Source organism: Dipodomys merriami, unplaced genomic scaffold (genome assembly GCF_024711535.1).
Source record: "Dipodomys merriami isolate MVZ:Mamm:240054 unplaced genomic scaffold, mDipMer1.0.p SCAF_521, whole genome shotgun sequence".
NCBI lineage: Eukaryota > Metazoa > Chordata > Mammalia > Rodentia > Heteromyidae > Dipodomys > Dipodomys merriami.
The window spans coordinates 81517-102506 of NW_027206093.1; the positions used below are offsets into that span (position 1 = coordinate 81517).

The 20990-nt window shown below is 37.8% G+C and overlaps 1 protein-coding gene across 1 annotated transcript in view; it reads left to right on the plus strand.

The window, feature by feature from the left end:
* Nucleotides 1-269: 269 nt before the first annotated feature.
* The window catches only part of LOC138811385 (DNA repair protein RAD51 homolog 2-like), a 289534-nt gene continuing 268813 nt past the window's right edge, over nt 270-20990 (plus strand). The window contains exons 1-2 of the mRNA XM_069999121.1: nt 270-379; nt 2227-2287. Coding sequence (XP_069855222.1) covers nt 270-379; nt 2227-2287 — 171 coding nt within the window. The remainder of the gene's footprint in view (nt 380-2226; nt 2288-20990) is intronic.

A 20990-nucleotide genomic window follows, 5' to 3' on the forward strand; every position in this document is an offset into this window, starting at 1 on the left:
TGTATCTCAGATAATAGTGTACAGAGATTTTGTTCCTATCAGTAAATGCTTGGCTAAGTCTACTTATCTGAGGAGCTGCTTGAGCTAAAGCTGACTCTGGAAGTTAAAGGTGCTTTCAGAGAGAACAGTGAAAGCAAAAGAGTGCATCTAAGACATTATAACAATTGGTGATTGAATTTGACACCTCAGAGAAATCAATTGGTGACATGAAAATATTTGAACTGTCAGTTTTCTTAAGATTACAAGTAGTTTCTAGGTCATGCAAATCTATGAATCCTCGGAAAGCTGCTTTTCTGAAGTCAAACCCCAGTGGATTTCCAGCAGAAGATTGTCAGTGGTACTGCCAATGGTATTCCTATAAGAAATCGTTCACACTCCAGTAAATCAAATTCATTCTTACTGTTTAATATGAAGTTTACCATTTTGCGATTTTGCTAGTCTTATGCAAATAATTCTTAGTATTATATTTTATATTCTTATGATTATGAATATACAGAATTACAAATTTATTCCTCTCCTAGGATCTTTTTTAATCCTCTTGGTCTTTACCCAGATCAACTAATGTTTTTCTCTCATTTCAACCAAATAATATCTGTATGCCTTGATATCTCACATGCTGACTCTCCTCTTTTTCCTAACCACTTTGGTCTTCTGGCTTAGGCCTGCTATTTCCCTGGCTAGGTCTCGTGTGTGTGTGTGTGTGTGTGTGTGTGTGTGTGTGTGTGTGTGTGTGTCGTGTGTGTCGTGTGTGTGTGTGTGTGTCGTGTGTGTGTGTGTGTCGTGTGTGTGTGTGTGTGTGTGTGTGTGTTCGTTGGAGATAAGATGCTCTAGGACAGTTCCTTGTAGGCAGGCTTTGAATGGCAATCTTCAAGATCTCTACCTCTTGAGTAGCTAGGATTATAGGCATGAGTTACTGGTGCCTGGCCACGTTCACTTTTTTATCTGACCTTACTACTTGATTCCAAACATATTCCTTGACTTTTCTGTTTTTCTTCTGCCTTTCTTCCCACACTGTATTAAATGTCTTCCATGCCTGTTATTCCTGTGTCTCCTTTTTCTCAAGCCCTGTTTACTTGCTTAATAATAAATGGTGGAATAAGATGTTTACCTTAATAAACAGTGGGATAAAATATCCATAATATATTATTAATGTAGTCCTACTGTTTTCCATGAAAAGAAATGTGGTGATTTTTCTTTTCTCTTCTTTCTTTTCTTTTTCTTTTTTTAAATTTTGGTCAGTTGTGGGGCCTGAATTCTGGGCCTAGGTGCTGTCCCTCAGCTCTTCAGCTCAAGGTTAGCACTTTACCATTTGAGCCAGAGTGCCACGTCTGGCTTTTTCTGCTTACGTGGTGCTGAGGAATCGAACCCAGGGCCTCATGCATGAGAGGCAAATACTCTACCTTTTTCTCTCTCTCTCTCTTTCTCTCTCTCTTTCTCTTTTTCTCTTTCTTTCTCTTTCTTTCTCTCTCTCTTTCTCTCTTTCTCTCTTTCTTTCTTTCTCTCTCTCTCTCTTTCTCTCTTTCTCTCTTTCTTTCTTTTTTGGGATGGGCTTAGGGCTTGAACTCAGAGCCTGGGCTCCATCCCTGAGCCTTTTTGCTTAAGGCTAGCACTCTACCACTTGAGCCACAGTTCTACTTTTTGGTGGTAATTGGAGATAAGTCTCAAGGGCTTTCCTAGCTGTACTTTCCAGCCCAGATTGGCTTCAAGCCACTACCCTCAGATCTTAGCCTCCAGAGTAGGATTATAGATGTGAGTCATAGTTACCCAGCTAGAAATGTTGTTTGTTTGTTGAAGATTTAGAATTTCTTATTTCTTTACAAATGTTTTCCTGGCATGGTCAGTTTATTCCTCTCTTCAGGTTTTGTGATGTAGATTTTGCAGAGTCTAGGGATGAGAGGTCCTTAACTAAACAAGTAACTTTGTTTATAGTTTCACAGCAAGCTAATTGCATAGCCTAGAGTTTCCTGTCTCTAAATTCCCGTGACATAAAAATAAAACCATTTATTTTGCATTGCTTATTTATATGAATGCCTTAAAGCATTTCCTTTCCCTTAATAAAAGAAACTAGGCACAACATACCTGAATTTATTATTGCCTTTTCAGTGGACTAATAAGGAGGGCTGTTCGTTTTCAGGTTCTTCTTTTAAACTGAGAAATCTAAAGCAAACAAAAATGCAACAAAACAAATTTGAAGTACAACACATTACTACTGGTTAACATAAACAGACTTGTTTATTTGCAAAGTTCCCATGGTGCAGTAGAGCTGGTGACCTTCTGTCTTGTGTTGGTGAGTATCAGGTGGGAACCAACCGTGTCTCAGTGATTTCTAAAAATATTTCTCTGTTGAGTTAAAGTAGAGAATTAGCTTTGTGGAACTGCTTTCCCTGTTGCCAGGAGTGTGTTTGGGAATAAAGAGCATTTCGCTAGTATGTTAGGGGGAGGTTAGCTGTTCAGGAAATATAACCCTTACCAAAGGTAATGGCTCCCACTAGCATTTTCAGTAACAAGTACCAGATGTGGGTAGTTAATTATTCTCAGATCTGATAAGTACCTGCCAGCCCAGGCTAATTTTATTTTCAGTAAACAGTGGCCAAAGGTCCTCGCTGTTCATTTGATAGGATAGGGCCTGTTTGCACTTATCTATTAATAAACCCACAACACTCCTTTCGTTTTCCTTTCCCAGGGCCAGATAAAACATTTCAGACACTCAACATATTTGTCTTAGTAAATCAGACAAAGTAAACAAATCTAGTAGATTAACTTGGTAAACAGAGAGTAGTTAAGTGTTACCTTTGGAGTTTAACTCAATGCTATATAAATAACATTAATCGCATGGTATTTTCAATAACCTTTATAGAGTTAGACAGGTTTTTTTTTTTCTTTCAACCACCAGGGATATAAGTATATCTCTTAAGTACTTTCAGATGTCTTTCTGTAGGGAGATTTGGAAATCACGTTAAAATGAAATCTATTCTTGTGTCCCAAGAGTAACTCATGGGGAATTTTGCACTAGTTAATACTGTATAAACCTAGATAGAAACCTTGGTGGTTTGTCATGAAGGAATATAAGACTGCCAGTGGAATACAAGCTTTGTCACACTGAAAAAAATTTGGCCAACTAAAGGGTACTGATTTGGACAGAGTAATTAGAAAGGTGTCAGCCTTCATGGTAGAAAGAGAGAGTAGGTAGTCAGAATGGTTTTTTGTTTTGGGGGGGCGTGGTTTGGCTCAAGGTTGGTACTCTACTCCTTGAGCCACACCTCCACTTCTGACTTTTTGATGGTTAATCGGAGGTGTAATACCTCTGGCTATTAGGTGGGTAGTTGGAAATAAGATTCTCACAGATTTTCTTGCTCCAGATGGTTTCAAACTATACATCTCACTCAGATCTTAGCCTCCTGAGTAGCTAGGATTACAGGTACTAGCCAGCAATGCCCTGCTAGAAACTAAATTTTTATTCATCTAGATTTTTTTCTTCTTTTGGATAAAGGGTTTCATTTAATAAGTTCAGAAATGCTCATTTTGTGAGAACTGGCATAAATTAGACCAGTTATGTCACACTAGCCATCAACACTTTAGTATATCAAAGTAACTTCCAGTCCGTCCAAGCCTAGACTACATTTATACTGGTGACCTTATAGTGAAGGGCTCAAAGTTTCTCTCCAGCTTTCTGTATCATTCAGTCTCCAAACAACTTGCTCTACCAAAATGTACTATCTCTTACGTTGTCTTTATATTTGAAGTTTCAAGTAGTTTACAACAGTCTTTGTAGTTTGGAGTTTTACTCAATTTGGTAAACATAAGACATCAAAAATTGCTAAAATGCCTTAGAGAAAATTCCTTACACCTCTCTACTTGCAATAATCTTTGCATTCATCTTATTCCATAACAGAATGGCGTGGCACAGTGCCGTGAATATAGTATCACGTACCCCATGGTAACATCCTCAAGGTGATTGATGATAATAATACTGTAAGGGAAACAGTGGAAGCCAGAACTTTGAAGATCTGTGTTGCTTCCAGCTCACCTTAATGGCCTGCTGGGATATCAGGCACATTATTTTTGAAGTCTTTTTTTTTTTTATTTTTTTTGGTTGGTCATGGGCTTGAATCTGGGCTTGGGTGCTGTCCCTCAGCTCTTCAGCTTAAGGTGAGCGCTCTACCACTTGAGCCACAGCGCCACTTCCAGGCACATTATTTTTATTTATTCATTTATTTAATTTCTGTAGCTATACTGAGAAAATAAACATCTTGTTCATTTTCTACCTGACATATTATTAACACTTATGAAAGTATAAAGTTTTGTTTAGTGTGAAGGATGAAATATGCTCTAATAGATGCAAAGTATTTGTGTAGTTCAGAAGAACAAACTTTTTTTTTTTCTTCTTTTTAATCATGGGGCTTGAACTCTAAGCCTGGGCACTGTCCCTGAGCAGTTTTTGCTCAAGGCTAGCACTCTACCACTTTGAGCCACAGCACACATTTTCTTTTCTTTTCTTTTCTTTTCTTTTTTTTTGAGAGTCTTAATCTTTTTTTTTTTTTACTGTGAGAAATACCATACAGAGGGGTTACAATTACATGGGCAAGATAATGAGAACATTTCTTATCAAGCATTGTTGCCTCCTCCTCTGTTTCCCCTTCCCATCCCCCTCCCCCGCCCCTCCTACCCAATCCTCTCCCCACACCCCACCAAAGTTGTAAAGTTCGTTTTTTTGACATAAGGATTTGTATATCTCATTGTTGAAATGGGTCCACCTGTATCCCTAGTTAAACAATTTGTTTTTGCCCTTCCCCTCCACAAATTATACCAACATCAAAAGCAGGGTTTATACCTCAGATGAGGGACATACAAAGCAACATAGAAATAATCTTATAAATATGTTAGAAACATCACATGAAAGAAAAAAATATTTGAATACTTATCTTGGGGTTCATTTCCCTACCATCAACTTAACTGACCTTTTCTGCTTGACTCAGACATATACTAGTTATTGCAAATAAGGGAAACCATTGGACCTATGTTTCTTTGGGCCTAGCTTACTTCACTTAATATAATTTTTTCCAAGTCTTTCCATTTCCTAACAAGTGGGGCAATGTCATTCTTTCTGATGGAGGCATAGAATTCCATTGTGTATATATATCACATTTTCTTGATCCATTCATCTACTTAGGGGCATCTGGGTTGGTTCCATATCTTAGCTATGGTAAATAATGCTGCAATAAATATAGTTATGCTGGTAGCTTTAGTGTGGTCTTGTTTGTGATCATTTGGGTAAATGCCCAAAAGTGGGATTGCTGGGTCATAGGGGAACTCTATGTGGAGTCTTTTGAGGACCCTCCATACTGCTTTCCAGAGTGGTTGAACAAGTTTACACTCCTACCAACAATGCAGTAGGGTTCCCTTCTGTCCACATCCCCTCCAGCATCTGTTATTAGATTTCTTGATTATAGCCATTCTAACTGGGGTGAGGTGGTTTCTCAATGTTGTTTTGATTTGCATTTCTTTTATGGCTAGGGAGGTTGAGCATTTCTTCATGTGTCTATTGGCCATCCTTCTTTCTTCTTCAGAGAAGTTTCTGTTTAAGTCTTTAGCCCACTTATTTATTGGGCAGTTGTTTCTTTGAAGATTTGTTGTTGGGGGATTTAATTTTTTAAGTTCCAGGTATATTTTAGATATGAGACCCTTGTCTGTTGTATGACTAGTGAAAATCTTCTCCCAGTCTGTGGGCTTTTTATTGATCTTGCTAGCTATGTCCTTTGCCATGCAGAAGCTCTGCAATTTTATGCAATCCCATTTGTCCAACCTTTCTTTGATTTGTTGTGTTTCTGGGTCTCTATTAAGAAAATTTTTGCCAGACAGTACCCATTCTGATGGTTAATTAGAGATAAGAGTCTCATGGATTTTCCTGCTTGGGCTGGCTTTGAACTCTAATCCTCAGATCTCAGCCTCCAGAGTAGCTAGGATTACAGGCACGAGCCACCAGTGCCTACCTTTGAAGAGTAAAACTTTGAAGTAAATTTTTTTCTATTGTGTTTCTACTAGTATATTTATTGTTTGTTTTTCTGTTACATTCACTAAAATTTTTATTATTTTGCTAAATAAATGTTACACTTACTCTTACTCTCTTATTTTCACTTGCACCTAATCATTGGCTATATTGAATTATTTTACTTTCTTTGAGATGGTGTTTTGTTATGTTACCCAGACTAGCCTCAAATATCTGGATTGAAGTGACTCTCCTATCTTAGTTTCCAGAGTATCTAGACTGTCTTTAAATTAGACACAGATTCTAGTAAAATCTATAGCATGGCTGTCATAGGAGCTGTTTTGTGACTTCAGTGAAATAAGAAACTTGTCAATCTAATTGCATCTTCAATTTTAGATGATGAGAGAATATTTATTTGGTAGTGCAAGTGTAACTACTGCAGTAGGAGAGAGGGCGCTAGAGAAATATTGTTGAAGGCACAGCACCAGTATGCTAGTGATTCCCTCCTCCATATTCTTAGGCCATATTCTGAGCTCCAGGCCCATAAATTCAACAAACTGATCAACTTCACCTGGATGTGCTATAATGACTTCTATAACACAATATAAACTTTACATCATATACTTGAATTCACTCTGGATGGAATCACCTTATTTCCATTTCTCAAGTCAAAAAAGCCACACCCTCCCTCCTTAATGCCTGTACATTTAACTACGTTAATATTTGATGCTCCTGTCCCTATTACTACCTTGCCTAGGCTCTTTGTCTTTGGTCTTTTTGCCACCATCTTATCCCATTTATGTTTTCTCCTTACACTATACCTAGATTAACCTATCTGAAATATAAATCATAATGTATACTTTCCTACTTAAAAATCTTGGGTGTTTTTCATGTACTATAAGGTGAAATTAATTCACTTTGGTTATGAGGCCTTAATCATTATTACCTTGTTTTCAGCCTGGAATCCTTTTGTAAAGTCTGTCCTCTCACACTGAAAGTTCATGGGTACCTACATATGCCTGATGGTTGGACACCCTGCACTCTTTCTACCCATTTATCTGATTGGAAATTACCTATTTTAAAAGCACACAAAGACATACGTATACACAATGCCCCCAACAATTCTAGCATGGAGTCTTTTATGATTTATATACTTTTATGGTTACCAGAAGCCCAGTGGCATTTGCATATATCCTTCCTTCCTAATTGTACTTGAATGATTGTATCTTATTCATTTTTATATTGCAGTGTCCAATTCAATGGCTGGCACAGAGATAGGATATGGTTGGGTGACTGATTTATTGGATGGATGGATGGATGCATGGATGGATGGATGCATGGATGGATGGATGAATGGATAGAACAAGGGAAGAAAGTAGTAGGACATATCTTCCTGCTCAAATTGTATTTTTCTTTCATTGTTGAATGAAAATGGCCTTAGGAAGAACTCAGATAATAATTTGATATGATAGGAAGACTAGATCTTTTTGTGATTTGTATGATTGAAGGACAAATAAAGATGTTCTTGTAACCCCTATATCTTCCCAAAGATTTCATAGTCTGAAATTTAAACATGAACTCATTTATTAGGATATTTTATTTATACTTCATATCTTCTTTACAACTTTACAGTAACATTTTGTTTCCATAAACATTTTGTTTAATCTTTAAAATAATCTTTGATATAGCTTTTTACTGTATTACCTAAAAATGTATCTGGTATGTATCATAAAAATGATAAAGAGCCAGGTGTTGGGGGCTCACGCCTGTAATCCTAGCTACTCAGGAGGTTGACATCTGAAGATTGCAGTTCAGAGCCAACCCAGTCAGGAAAGTCTGTGAGGCTCTTATCTCCAAGTAACCATGTGAAAACTGGAAGTGGTGCTGTGGTTCAAAGTGGTAGAGTGCTAGTCTTGAGCAAAAACTCCTAGGCCCAGAGTTCAAGCCCCATGACCCCAAACAAACAAACAAATGATTATATATGTATATAGATAGGTAAATATCTTCAAGATAAAGAAATAAGACTTCCAAACAATTCACTGATATTCCTAAGTCTATCCCATTGTCATGAAAAGCTGCAGCTGGAGCCTGGGCCCAGCAACTGTAGCATCTTTTCTTTGCACAGAGCTTGAGAAGGAGACACAAATCTACTAGCAGTTAAACACTAAAGTACGCATTAGTGGAAAAGAAAACCTTTTTTCATGCCAGCTTACCACAAGCAAGATTCTAAAGATATGAGAGCTTTGATTACTATGTTGGGAAGGAAAAATTGTATAGATAGAAGATAGTTTTAGAGCCTAGGACAAAACTGAGAAAATTAAGCTTTTGTTACATTTGCCAGTGGATCGAGGGTGATCATGCTCATAAGTCTACTAAATTTGTATTTTTCATTGATCATTCCTCTGCTAAAATATATTTTAATTTAATCATATTAAAATATTTTTAGCATTATATTGATAAAAATACAGATCTTATCCAAGTTCCAGACTTGGAATATTGAAAATCATACTCTTAATGTCTGGGAAGTGTTTTTAAAAAAGTTTTAATATAATGTTTCATTGGGAGCATAAGCTTGTTTTAAGCTATGACACCAGTGAGGTTGTGATTTGCTTTATTGTCTTTCATGTTGGAGGCTTTCTTCAAAAGTCTGGTGATCTTTGGCAGTCCATTCATATTGAAGATCAAGGAATACATACATATGCATGTGCTTCATTCATTAGACAGTTTTGGAATGGATCCTGCTGTTTCATGAGTGAACTTCCAAGTGTCTACACCCATATTTCATGCCATCCCTTTGTTAGAAATTTCCAATTTTCCTTTGGAGGTTATACAACTAATTGTCAGACTTTAGATGACTGAAGGACTGAAGAAGAGTGGACATAGGGAAGTTTCCTCTAGGAGGATGTATGCTTTTCCTTAGTGTCTCATTTCAGTTTCCAGACCCCAACATCTGCTGTACCTGGTGTCTTTGTGTTTAGAATTCCTTTAGATCCAGTGTTTCAGAAATAAATTTTTGAAACACATGTAGGACATAGAGTCTAAACTTATGAAGTTTAGATTTGAACACAAGCAGATGAAGGAATCTTTCTGCAAAAGGAATAATGACCAAGAAGTTGAAGGGAAAAAAATCAGAGAATGGGAAATTATGAATAACTCACTTTACCTAGAGTGCAGCATATAGGAAGAATTGTACTAAAGAAAAAATAAAGCTATGAACAGAACCTGAAGCTTAACCAAGAAGTTTAAACTTTTTTCTGGAGGAGTTAAAGTGCCAACTTGTGCATAATTTTCCACTAATTTACTGGATAGTTTCTGAGTGCCCTATCTAGGGGGAATGTAAAAGACAAAGTAGGGGTGTTGTTCTGTGACTTTGACATACTATACTCTTTCAGTTGAAGTGTTGAAAGAGGAGAGACTATATGAATAATGTTCATAAATCCTGAAGTTATCATGCTTGTGAGGTTTGATATTCTTTGTTTTTGTAATTTGTACACAAAAAAGACAGTGATTGTATGTGTGTCTGTGTGTGTCTGTGTCTGTGTGTGCTGGCCTGGGGGCTTGAATTCAGACTGGGCATTCTTTGTTGCACTTGTTTTTAAGGCTACTGCTCTAGCACCACTTGAGCCATGGCCCCACTTCTAGCTTTTTGCTGCTTAATTGGTGCTAAGAGTCTCAAGGACTTTTCTGCCTGGGCTGGCTTTGGACTTCAATTCTCAGATCTCAGCCTCCTGAGCAAGGTTTACAAGCATGAGCCCGTGGCATCTGGTTTGAATCTGTTTTATAAGAATATGAGCACTTGGAAGGGTCTCCTGTCATTTTTTCCACTAGATGTCACTAGTTAGAGTACAAATCAAATGTCATCCCTGGGTGGATCATAGAGTTGTAGAACCAGAGACCCTTCCTTTGGAAAGGCTCTCGAGATATTATCACTTCATATAGGAAATTTTATTAAATTGAATACAAGTGTCTCTCTATTGGGTTTTACTTCATCAACAGGACTAAAATACAAAATGTAACTTTTGTGTATTGCCCAGCATGGTGATCACTTCTGTGAAGTCTTTTATACATTTAATGATGAAAATGGGTCATTATTTAGTAGCAGTTTTGCCTATAGATGTATCATACAGGAAAGCAGTTTTTTCCTTTTTTCAATCTAGGAGGAACATTCTTTTTTTATTGATTTCAGAAACAAATTCTTTCATTCAGACTGTTTGCCCGAGCCTTACAGAAATGTGGCATGGTTACACAAGCACTCTGGAATTTAGATTAAAAAGCATTCAATTCACAAATCTAATCACATCATCTAAATATCATTATGTTATAATAGGCTGATTGATAGGGACCAAAGCTGTTTTAGCCTGGTGCTGAATGCCTTTCACTCAGCCAGCCTTTTCAAACCAAGATGTTGATAAAGGGGTCTATAAATCTTAATAGTTGGAGACAGTTTAAAAGCATAGTTCACTGGGTAAGGTCACACCCACTTAAGTGACCTATTTTGTATACTTTTCAAAAATAGGTTAATTAACTTAATAGAAATAATGGGTCTCTGGTTTTGATGTACAATTATTACTAAAACAGTTTTTTTTCCCTTTCCAAGTGAACATGATGTTCATGAAATTGAGGACATAATAGCTATGACAAGAACCAGGCTTTACTAGGCAAGTCATATTCAGTGAGTACATTTCAGACTTGCCCTTTAAAAATCTGCCTTGATTTCAGGTCCTAGGACATGGGTATACCTCCACTAAAGTATTTTGTTCCTAGCTCTCTGTGTTTCAGTGTTTTTAGGAGGGATTATGGTACCTGTTGTTTTCCTAATCTCTATAGCAGCAGTTTATATAGCTCTTGTTCCCTACAGCTTCTAGTAGGCAAAGAAAGCTCAGCGAATTTTGATCTCTTTTCTTTTTAATCTGAGAGCAGTTTTGTCATTCTTTTAACACATGTTTCGTTTGCTATCCTGGAAGAATCAAAGTGTAGAAGAACATGACAGTGCTTAGACTAGTTCAGGTTCCAGTTTCCTAAAGTAGCCTGATTCCTTTGTTGTTGCTTTGTTTTAGTGCCTGATTCAAATGTTTTTCTTCTAAAGCATTGTATCCTATCCTTAAATCTCTGTGGTTAATTGTAACCTACCAATTCACTCAGGGGGGCAGATTGTTCAGACAAGGTAGTCATGATGAGTGCATTTTTGAACTAGTGGACTAATGGCTCACTTCACAGTGAAACCATTTCTCCACTTGCTTGTGCTGCTTTGCCAATGCAGCCTTTTCTAAAGGGAGCAAGTCTTGTTGGTTTGTATGTGTGGGCACAGGGACATAAAAGGTAGCAGGTAATTCTGTGGAATCTTAGCTGTGATGAAAGAACCTTTTTTTGTTTTTGTTTTTGTTTTTTTTTGTTTTGGTTTGCCAGTCCTGGGCGCTATCAGGGTCTGGGCACTGACCCTGAGCTTCTTTTGCACAAGGCAAGCACTCTACCTCTTTGAACCACAGCTCTACTTCCGGCTTTTTCTGTGTATGTGGTACTAAGGAATTGAACCCAGGCCTTCATGCATGCTAGGCAAACACTCTACTACTAAGCCACATTCCCAGCCCTGAAAAGAACTTTTTAAAATCTTCCTGCCTTGGTTCCTTGTTAGGAAGATGCCTTTCTAACAGAGGGCTTTAAATTATTTCTTGGTTAGAGTATAGGCAATTGAGAGAACTCTGGTTTTATGTTAAGGGCTAGCCACTCTCCAGTGTGGGATAGAACACAGAATTTGCTCTATTTCTTCATCTCCTAGGTTCATGTTGAATTTCCTTCCCAAGTATTCTTTCTTGGGTTTATCAGCATCCCTTCTTTCAAAGAAAAGACCTCATCTCCTATTTCTTTTACGTCCTCTAATTTGCCCAGTACAGGATTCAATTCACAGCAAGCATTCATTAAAAGTATTTCAGTTAATTAACTACAAACTGTCTGGTTGGTTTTAGGAGAGAATGACAGATTGAACAGAGGAAGTATTGGCCACAGGAGAGTTAAAATTAGGAGTTCAATACATTTCTTTATTACTATTTTCTTCTAATAATAATAGTACTATGTGTGCTTGTGGAAGATTTAGGAGAACAAAAGCCTTAAAAAATCATTTTTAGGTATGTTCATTCCTAAGTGAAAATGAGTTGTCTGCAAATGTACATAGCATTATTCATAATATCAAAAAAATTGAAACAACCTAAAAAAATCCATCAACAGATTTTGAATGGATAAATACTATGTGACACATTCATACAATGAAATATTGTTTAATAAATATAAAGCAAGTATGGAAACATGATACCATGTGGATAAATTAAAAACACTAAGTGAAGAGGCTGTCCACAGAAGATACATGTTATGTTCATACGCATGCTAAGGAAATCTACACTGACAGAGATCACAGTAGTGGTTGCTGAATCCTGGGAGAGTAGTATTTGTGCCTCTAGTATGCTTGGCTCGGACTCTAAACCCGCACTGGGTTTCTTTGTCTCTCCTTCCTTCCTTCCTTCCTTCCTTCCTTCCTTCCTTCCTTCCTTCCTTCCTTCCTTCCTTCCTTCCTTCCTTCCTTCCTTCCTTCTTTCCTTCCTTCTGTTTGTTCTTTCGTTCTTTCTTGCGACTTCTTGGATTTCAACTTCAAGCCAAATATTCTACCACCACTTGGGCCACTTCCGGAGCTGTGTTTTTTTGGGCGGGGGGATTAATTGGAGATGAGAGTCTCATGGACTTTCCTTCCTGGGTTGCCTTTGAACCATGATCCTGAGATCTCAGCTTCCTGAGTGGTTAAGGATTACCGACATGAGCCACTGGTGCCTGGATGGAATTCTTTTTGAAATGATAAAAATGTTATAAAATTTGATGATAGTAATAGTTATGCAAGTCTATGAATAAATTAAAAACTCTTTGAAATATTTCAACATATTAATTGAATAATCTGTGAATTATATCTCAGTTAAACTGCCATAAAAATGAATCACCTTTGAGCTAGTGGTTCATGCCTATAATTCTAGCTACCAGTATATCTGAGACTCCTGGTTTGAAGCCACCCTGGACAGGAAATCTATGAGACTTTTATCTCTAATTAACCAGCAAAAAAAGTCACATATGAAAGTTTGGCTTAAGTGATAGAGTGCTAACCTTGAGGGGAAAAAGCTAAGGGACAACACCCAAACCCCAAATTAAAGCTTTAGCTCTACTACTAGCACCAAACAAACAAACAAGACCCTAAAATCCCATTCTGAAATGTCTGTGGTCAATATTATTTTTTAATTAGGTTTTTTTAAACCTACTTCAGCTCATAATCTACATATAGTTTTTAAATAATATTCTCACCATTTTACCATGCACATTTTCTCACCCTAGTAAAACCTGTTTTGTTAACAGACTTGTAATGGAAACAGAATGGCTTATCTCACAATTGTAATATAATTTCTATAGCCATTCTTCTAGATGTTAGGCATTTAAGTTGGGTCTGTTTTAGTCACAATGTTGAACAGCAAGTTACATTTTAGAAAAAGACTATTCACTCTCATTCTTAAACTTAGAAGGCTGATTGCAAAACAAAACAAAAACTCCATAAATAAAACTTCCTCGTTGAGTTGTAAACCAGGGTTTCCAAAAATAAAAGGTACAAGTCTTGGTTTTAGCCTTTGGGTAGAACAAAAGGAATTGGCATCATGGAAGGGCAAGTCCTGCTGCCTGTGATTTTCAGGCTCTCCTCATGCCTTAACTGCAGAAGTCTCTGGCCTTCCTATATAAAAGGGGCACAGAGTCTCAGCCTGAGTCAGCTGACTTAGAAGAAGCTCTTTTTCTCTTGTTATTCTATAGCAGGATAGAATAGAAAACAAATTAAGTGTGTCTGTAGTTAAAATCATCTTTGGGGGAAAAAAAGTATTTAAGACCAATCTTTTTCCACTAGAAATTTTGCTTTATTATTTTTGAAGAAAATATTAAATAGGGTACAGATTACCTTTTATTTCATATATTGTATTTTATATTCTTAGTTTAGCCTAAAGAAAATGGTTAAAAGATTCAACACCTCTGTATCTTAAGCTGTGTTTAAATTTGTCTATCACTTAGCCAATGTTTTTGTTGTTGTTTAGTTCTTGGACTTGAACCCACACCCTGGCCTACACTTTGGCAAACATTCTATTGCTAAACTATACCCTCATCCCCAGTATCTACCTTTTTAAAAATTGTCTTGAGATAGGGAGGTTTCCTGTCACTAGCTAATTTTAATGTTTCTTTTCATTACGTTGTGTTAGGTCTACAGTGGAACAGCACATCCCATAATTTCACTCAGTACCTTTCCTCATCCCTTAAAGCACCCAGTTGTCATTTAGGAGAGGAAAAGAAATGCTCAGGCATCATTGAGAAGGGGATGTGGAGCCTGTATATTTTTCTGTCATGAACCTATTGCGTGTGGATTGTGTTTCCTATACTGACTTGCCCTCTGCTCACAACACAAAGTACACATTTATTTAAGGAAAGAAGAGCTGGGCACAAATGGATTTTTCCTTTTATGAGCCAGGGCCCAACTCGCCATTTCTATTTTCAAATGTGGGGGGAATAAAAAGCTTAACTAGATTAAGAGACTTTCTTTACTAGGTCACATAACTATTTGTAAGTATTGAAAACTTTAGTGAAATTCTTCTCCAAAAATCCATAAGCGTGTGGAGGCTCATTCATATCATATATAAGAAGCTATACAGGCAAGAAAAATAACTGAAGTGCTGTATATCCATATTAAACTGATACCTCCTGAATTCCGAGTGAAGAAAGACCCTTAGAAAAGAACTTAAGAGAATTAAAATGATGTGAGCTGAAGCATGGTTCCTTTCCCATTCAATTATTTTCTTTTAACCACTGATGGCTTTTCGTGCTTGGCTGGGTATGCTTCCAGCTAGTCAAGCCTATGTTATGAAAGAGAAATAAGACACTTAATCCTGTGAATGATTAACCTGCATTGGCCTCCTTCCCTAGTAGCTTGCCCTTCCTTTATTGTAGTCTGTTTACTCATTTCTGAGCCAAATCTCCAAGGTCTCTTATTATTGAGTGTGGGGACACCTGGATCACAGGGAGTCTATCCTTTGTTTTAGTCTGAATATGATGGAATTGATTATGCAGCTCCAGACATTTGTCTCTCCTCCCTCCTCTCCCCCTCTCCCCTCCCCTTCCCTCCATTATTATTTTTTTTTGGCACTGTCTTACTATGTAGTCCAGACGGGCCTCCGACTCAGCTATATTATAGTTCAGGCTAGACTCAAATCCTCAAATCCATGATCCTCCTCGCTCTGCTTCCCGAGTGCTAGGATTACAATTATATGCTGTCACACTCCACTCCCCCTTTTTTCTTTTCTTTTTTCATTCTTTCTTTTCTCTCTTTCCTTCTTTCTTCCTCCCTTCCTTCCTCTCCCTTTCCCTCTCCTCTCCTTTTCTTGGTGCTGGTACTGGGGACTGAACTCAGGGCCTGGGAACTGTCCCTTGCCTTTTTATTTATTTATTTATTTATTTTTCTGGTCATGGGCCCTGAACTCTGAGCCTGGGCGCTGTCCCTCAGCTCTTCAACTCAAGGCTAGTACTCTACCACTTGAGCCGCAGTGCCATTTTTGGCTTTTTCTGTTTATGTGGTGCTAAGGAATTGAACCTAGGGCCTCATGCACGCAAGGCAAGCACTCTACCACTGAGCCACCTTCCCAGCCCTCCCTTTCCTTTTTTGATGGAGGCTGGTGCTCTACCACTTGAACCACAGCTCCACCTCTGGTTCTTGGTGGATAACTAGTTAAGAGTCTCCTCTTTCCTACCCAGACTAGTATCAAATCTTTATCTTCAGATTTTAGCCTCCTGAGTAGCTAGGATTCCAGGCATTAGCTGCTGGCACCAGCTCATTTTTTAGTGAGGTTTGTACTCAGGGGCTCATGCTTGCTAAATTGATATGACACCAGCCATATTTCCAGCTGTGTTTTTCATTGGTTATTTATAAGATTGAGTCTGGTTTCCTGTTGGGGTCTGAGTTGCAGTCTGCCTACTTTTAGGCTTTCTGTAGGTTCTAGGATAGTAGACACCCAGAATTATGTCTGTCTTCCTTATGTTGAATTAAGAGTCCCATTTCTTCCCAGGCTGGCATGGTATCATGCTGAAGTACACCTAATCTCAGCCCCCATGTATCTTGTATCCATCTATAGGTTAAGAAGGCTTGTTGTGAATTTTTCTGCCAGGGCTGGCCTTGAACACCAGTCCTTCTATTCTCAGCCTGCTAAGTAGCTGGAATTAGAGGCATGAGCCAACAAGCCTAGCTTCACTTAAAAACCCAGTTAGTAAAGTATTACTTTCTAAAATTTTATACATGAAAAAGCCAAACTCAGGGAGCTTATACTTGTCAAAAATTCCACAGCAGAATTCAAATGTATGTAGTGTCTAGTTCGTAGAGGCATCATTTTGTTTCTAATTTTTAAAGACAAAGTGAAATCATTTGTAGTTGATACTTTTGTGTGTGTGTTTGCTCTGTTGCTACTGAAACCTATGTCAGACTTCAAATTTCATTTTCTGTTGTATACTTTGACCCCCTGCTCCCCCCAAAATAACCACTCACCTTGTTTGCCATTTTTCCATACTGCCTGTGGTATCATCTGACCTTAGAACCCAAGATTTTATTTTCCAAAACAGCAGCCATTTAAGTTTTAGCCCTTGGGCTAAAGAGTTTGAACAGGAAATACTAATTACGATTTTAAGGGTGACTGTTCATTGATTTAGATTCCTGGAGCTAGACCCTTCTGTGAGATGAATCACATGGAATAGGAATAATTTTGTATAAAGATAGGTTTCTAGTTCTTGATCCAGGGGCATAAACTGTCTTTGTTCCTCAATAAGGGAAACTTCCAGAAGAAATAACTTCTTTGCTGTCTTATTGAAGAGCAGCAGCAGAACATGGGGTGATATTCATGGTTCCTGGCTTCCTTCCCTTGAGCTCTAACCACTAGACTGCACAGATAAATATTTACTCAAGAAAGAATGCATAGCTTTGAAAGAGTGAAGTCTTAAGATGGCTAGAGCATACAAACAACTCCTACCTAGGTCATTTGAAGGGCATCTGTGGCCACAGATTGGTCAGTGAGGGGGAGCTTCTAGCCACTGAACCCTCAACCACCAGAAATTTACTCTGTGGGGCATTCTTGTAATTATAGCACTGACTACCCCAAGTCTTAGATTATTTCACCATGTTGGTTCCGTTTAGCATTAACTATATATGTGGTTAGTAGCTGCCTATTAATTCTAATGCCCCGTCTTCCTAATGACCCACATTTTGCTATTGCTATTTCTTTCATTGCTCTGCATGTTTAGACTCCAGTGGAGGTGTTAGTGAGTTGTATTTTCTGGTAGATTCTGGAGTCCATTCTCAGTAGGGGATAAAGGTGGTTCTAAGAAGAGTAGTAATAAGGATTCTTTTGATTAAAGTAAGAATATAATCTTATTTGCCCATGTAATTGTAACCCCTCTTTACAGTATTTTCACAATAAAAAAAAAAGAACGACAAAAAAAGAATATAATCTTGACAGACCTCAGGATTTCCAGACTAAGATAAGAGCAACTTCAATGTAGTACCTTGAGCCTTTAATGAAAGTTATTTTAAAAATATGGCCAAAGGACAGGTCATACTGGAAATACAGAACAATGCTGGAGGGAAGCCAGCGGCATGTGGGTAAGATTCTATCCAATGGGGCCAATACTAACAGACATTGGATTGGATCAAGATTAGTGACTGAAATGTTCTTCATCTTCTATACACATAACTAGCTCCCTCACCTCTTCAAGTTTCTGCTCAAGTGTTACCTTCTTCATGAGGCTTGCAAACCTAATTCTGGCCCACCTATTTAAACTTTGAATGAATTCAATGAACTGGCTGAAACCTCATGCTGATTAATCCTCTTTTCAAGGATTGTACTATAGAAGAATGCTTAACATTGTAGATGGGAGACCCAGTGGTACAACCCATCTCTAAGGTTTTTTTTTTTTTAACTTTTATTCTTCTTGCACATAGTCGTATTAGTATAAATATTAAGATTTGTTCATGAGAAGGGAACAGAATGTTCTCTCCTTTTTTCCAGCTATTCTTTAAGTCCTAGGGATCAGCATTTTCCAGAGAGATTAAATTTTAAATGAAGTAAAGCAAAAGATGATTTAGTTGAAATATTTGAACTGTGTAACCCTTTTTATATACTGATAAACCCCATTCTTCCCCATCACTTTTTCTTTTATTGTTAAGATGTTGTACAGAGGGGTTATAGTTACATGAGTAAGGCAATGAGTACATACTTGTGGATCATTGTTATCCCTTCCCCTCTTTGTTGTTGTCCTACTATCCCTTCCCCTCCTCACCTCCCACATTCCTACTCCCTCCCCCATCACCCAAAGTTGTAAGGTTCATTTCCAATATACTATCTTGTGGGTATCCTTGTTGCAATGTGTCCTTGTTTCAGTGTTTTGTTATTCCCCTTCTCCTCCCCAGATTAGACATATGTATATATAAGATGCAGAGTACCAAACTCGAGTACAGTGACAACAGGGGATATGCCGTAGGGGAAAGAACAGACCAAGGAAACAACACCAAAAATAAAATCACATGGTATATTTAAAACAATAACAATAAAGACAGACCTCTTGTGTTCATATCTTGGGGTTCATTTCACTTAGCATCATCTTATATGGTCATTTGTACATGGTTTTTGAGCTTTTCAGCTCATCTGATAAGATTACCCTATAAGTATATTAATTATTGCAAATAAGGGAAACCATTTCCCCAACACTTTTGTATTTTTGCTTTTCCATCAGAGGTATAAAATTTCAGGCCCTTCTTTCAATCTTTTTGCTATTAAGGAACAGGGAAAGAAGTCAAGACACACTTACTGGCAAATTTGATGTATTTATAATAGAAATAAAGCAAACTAAGGAGGAACAGTATTTGTTTTTCATCTTCCAGGCAGAGTAATTTACGTGTTGAATGCGTCAGTCTGATTATTTCCATTGTGTTCATTCTAGACGTGGTCTATACAGCTGTGGCAAGTGCACTGGTCCATGGTTCTTCCATTGAATTCAGGATGAGCTCATCATACTATACAAGCAAAGCTGGCTGAGGATAATCTTTAGATGGGGAAAAAGCTCAGAAATGCCTTTTAGTGTTTTTGTTTTGTATTATTTTTTGATTGGTTGTGGGGTTTGAACTCTGGGCCTGGGTGCTGTCCCTCAGCTCTTGAGCAAAAGGCAAGCGCTCTATGACTTGAGCCACAGCACCACTTCCTAGTGGTTGTGTGTGTGTGTGTGTGTGTGTGTGTGTGTGTGTGTGTGTGTGTGTGTGTGTGTGTGTGTGTGTGTGTGTGTGTGTGTGTGTTTAGGTTGGTTGGATAAGCTATTGTTGACTTATTCTCTGATACTTTTCTTTATCAATGATGCTAATTGTGTTGGTGTCTTAACAGTCCAAATGATTTCATGGTTTTCTACCTAAATTCAAGCTCTAGAATTATGATACATGTTTAAATTCCAGGTGGCTTAGATAGATTATTAGTTATCACTTCTATGTGGAAACATCATTTTCTAGTAAGTTCAGAGTATTGGTAGCAAAAGTGTGCCTAATTTGATCTGGGTTCAAATCTTTCTATTGCAACTACTCTGTTGAGTGAACCTCTCTCTGAGTTCCAAGCCAATGGCTGCATGTCTTCAACTATATATTTATTTTCTGGAGTAGTTGCAATAATAGAGCTTACAATATCTATTGTTGAGGTGTTGCTTGTTTCTCCTTTCCTTGTTTTTCATCCCGATAAAAGCTATAGTACAGAAGCTTGCTCGTTGCACTTACTAGTACATCACAGTCATGGGTTATAAGTTGCTGATCTGCCTGCTGAGCTTGTACTTAATTTGAATCCTCTTTGGTTAGATGAGCTTTTGAGTCTGTTTGAACTTTTTAGTCTATGTAATTCTGAAAATGTCCTTTGTTGATGAGGATGAGGAGGAAGAGGAGGCAGATTTCATCTCTGGCATCTATCTTGGTTAATTCATCAAGTAACACCAATCTACTTTATTGGGTCTTTGTATAGATTATTGGAAACTGAGGCACAGAGACGGTAAATGACTAAACTAAGGTCTACAACAGCACATAGAATTGGGATTCATAGATCCCATTAATTCTTAAACCTTCTGGTTGTGTGTGTGTGTGTGTGTGTGTGTGTGTGTGTGTGTGTGTGTGTGTGTGTGTGTATGTGTGTGTGTGTGTGTGTGCGCGCGCGCACGCCAGTCTTGAGTCTTGAAATTAGGTCTTGGAAACTGTCACTGAGCTTGCTTTTGCTCAAGGATAGCACTCTACCACTTGAGTCACAGCTCTATTTCAGACTTTTTTGGTGGTTAATTAGAGATAAGAGTCTACAAACGTTCCTGATAGAGCTAGCTTTGAACCTTTATCCTCAGATCTCAGCCTCACCAGTGCCTGGCTAAATCTATACTCTTAATACGTTACTCTCAAAGAGTTAGCTTTCAAATCACTGGTCATGTCTTTAAAAATAACGCAATAAAATCTACTGCTGGAAAAAGAAATCAGGAAATTTAAATTTTGCGTCCCATCAGTCAGAGACTTCCTCTTTGGCAACAACCATGATCAGATTATCTGTCCATGAGGAAATGAGGATCATGAAGTTTATCACTTCAGTATGAATAAATATCTGTAAAAGACATCTGATCTCTAAAGAGGATGAAGATTGCATGAGTTTACAGCATTGAAGACTTCTGAGCAGGTTCATTTAAAAAAAAGTAAGTTTTAGACCATACAGATCCAAAATGTGAAAATTAGATTTTGAGCAAATCTTGAAACAGTTATACCTACTAAAAGAAGGTAGAACAATAGAACAAGGTCACCAAAGTCAGGTAACTACCGGAGAAGGCTTCTGGATTGTCTCATTTATAGCAGGGGTATGTATTGCATTGTCCCAGTGTATAATAATTGACTAGACAATGTCAA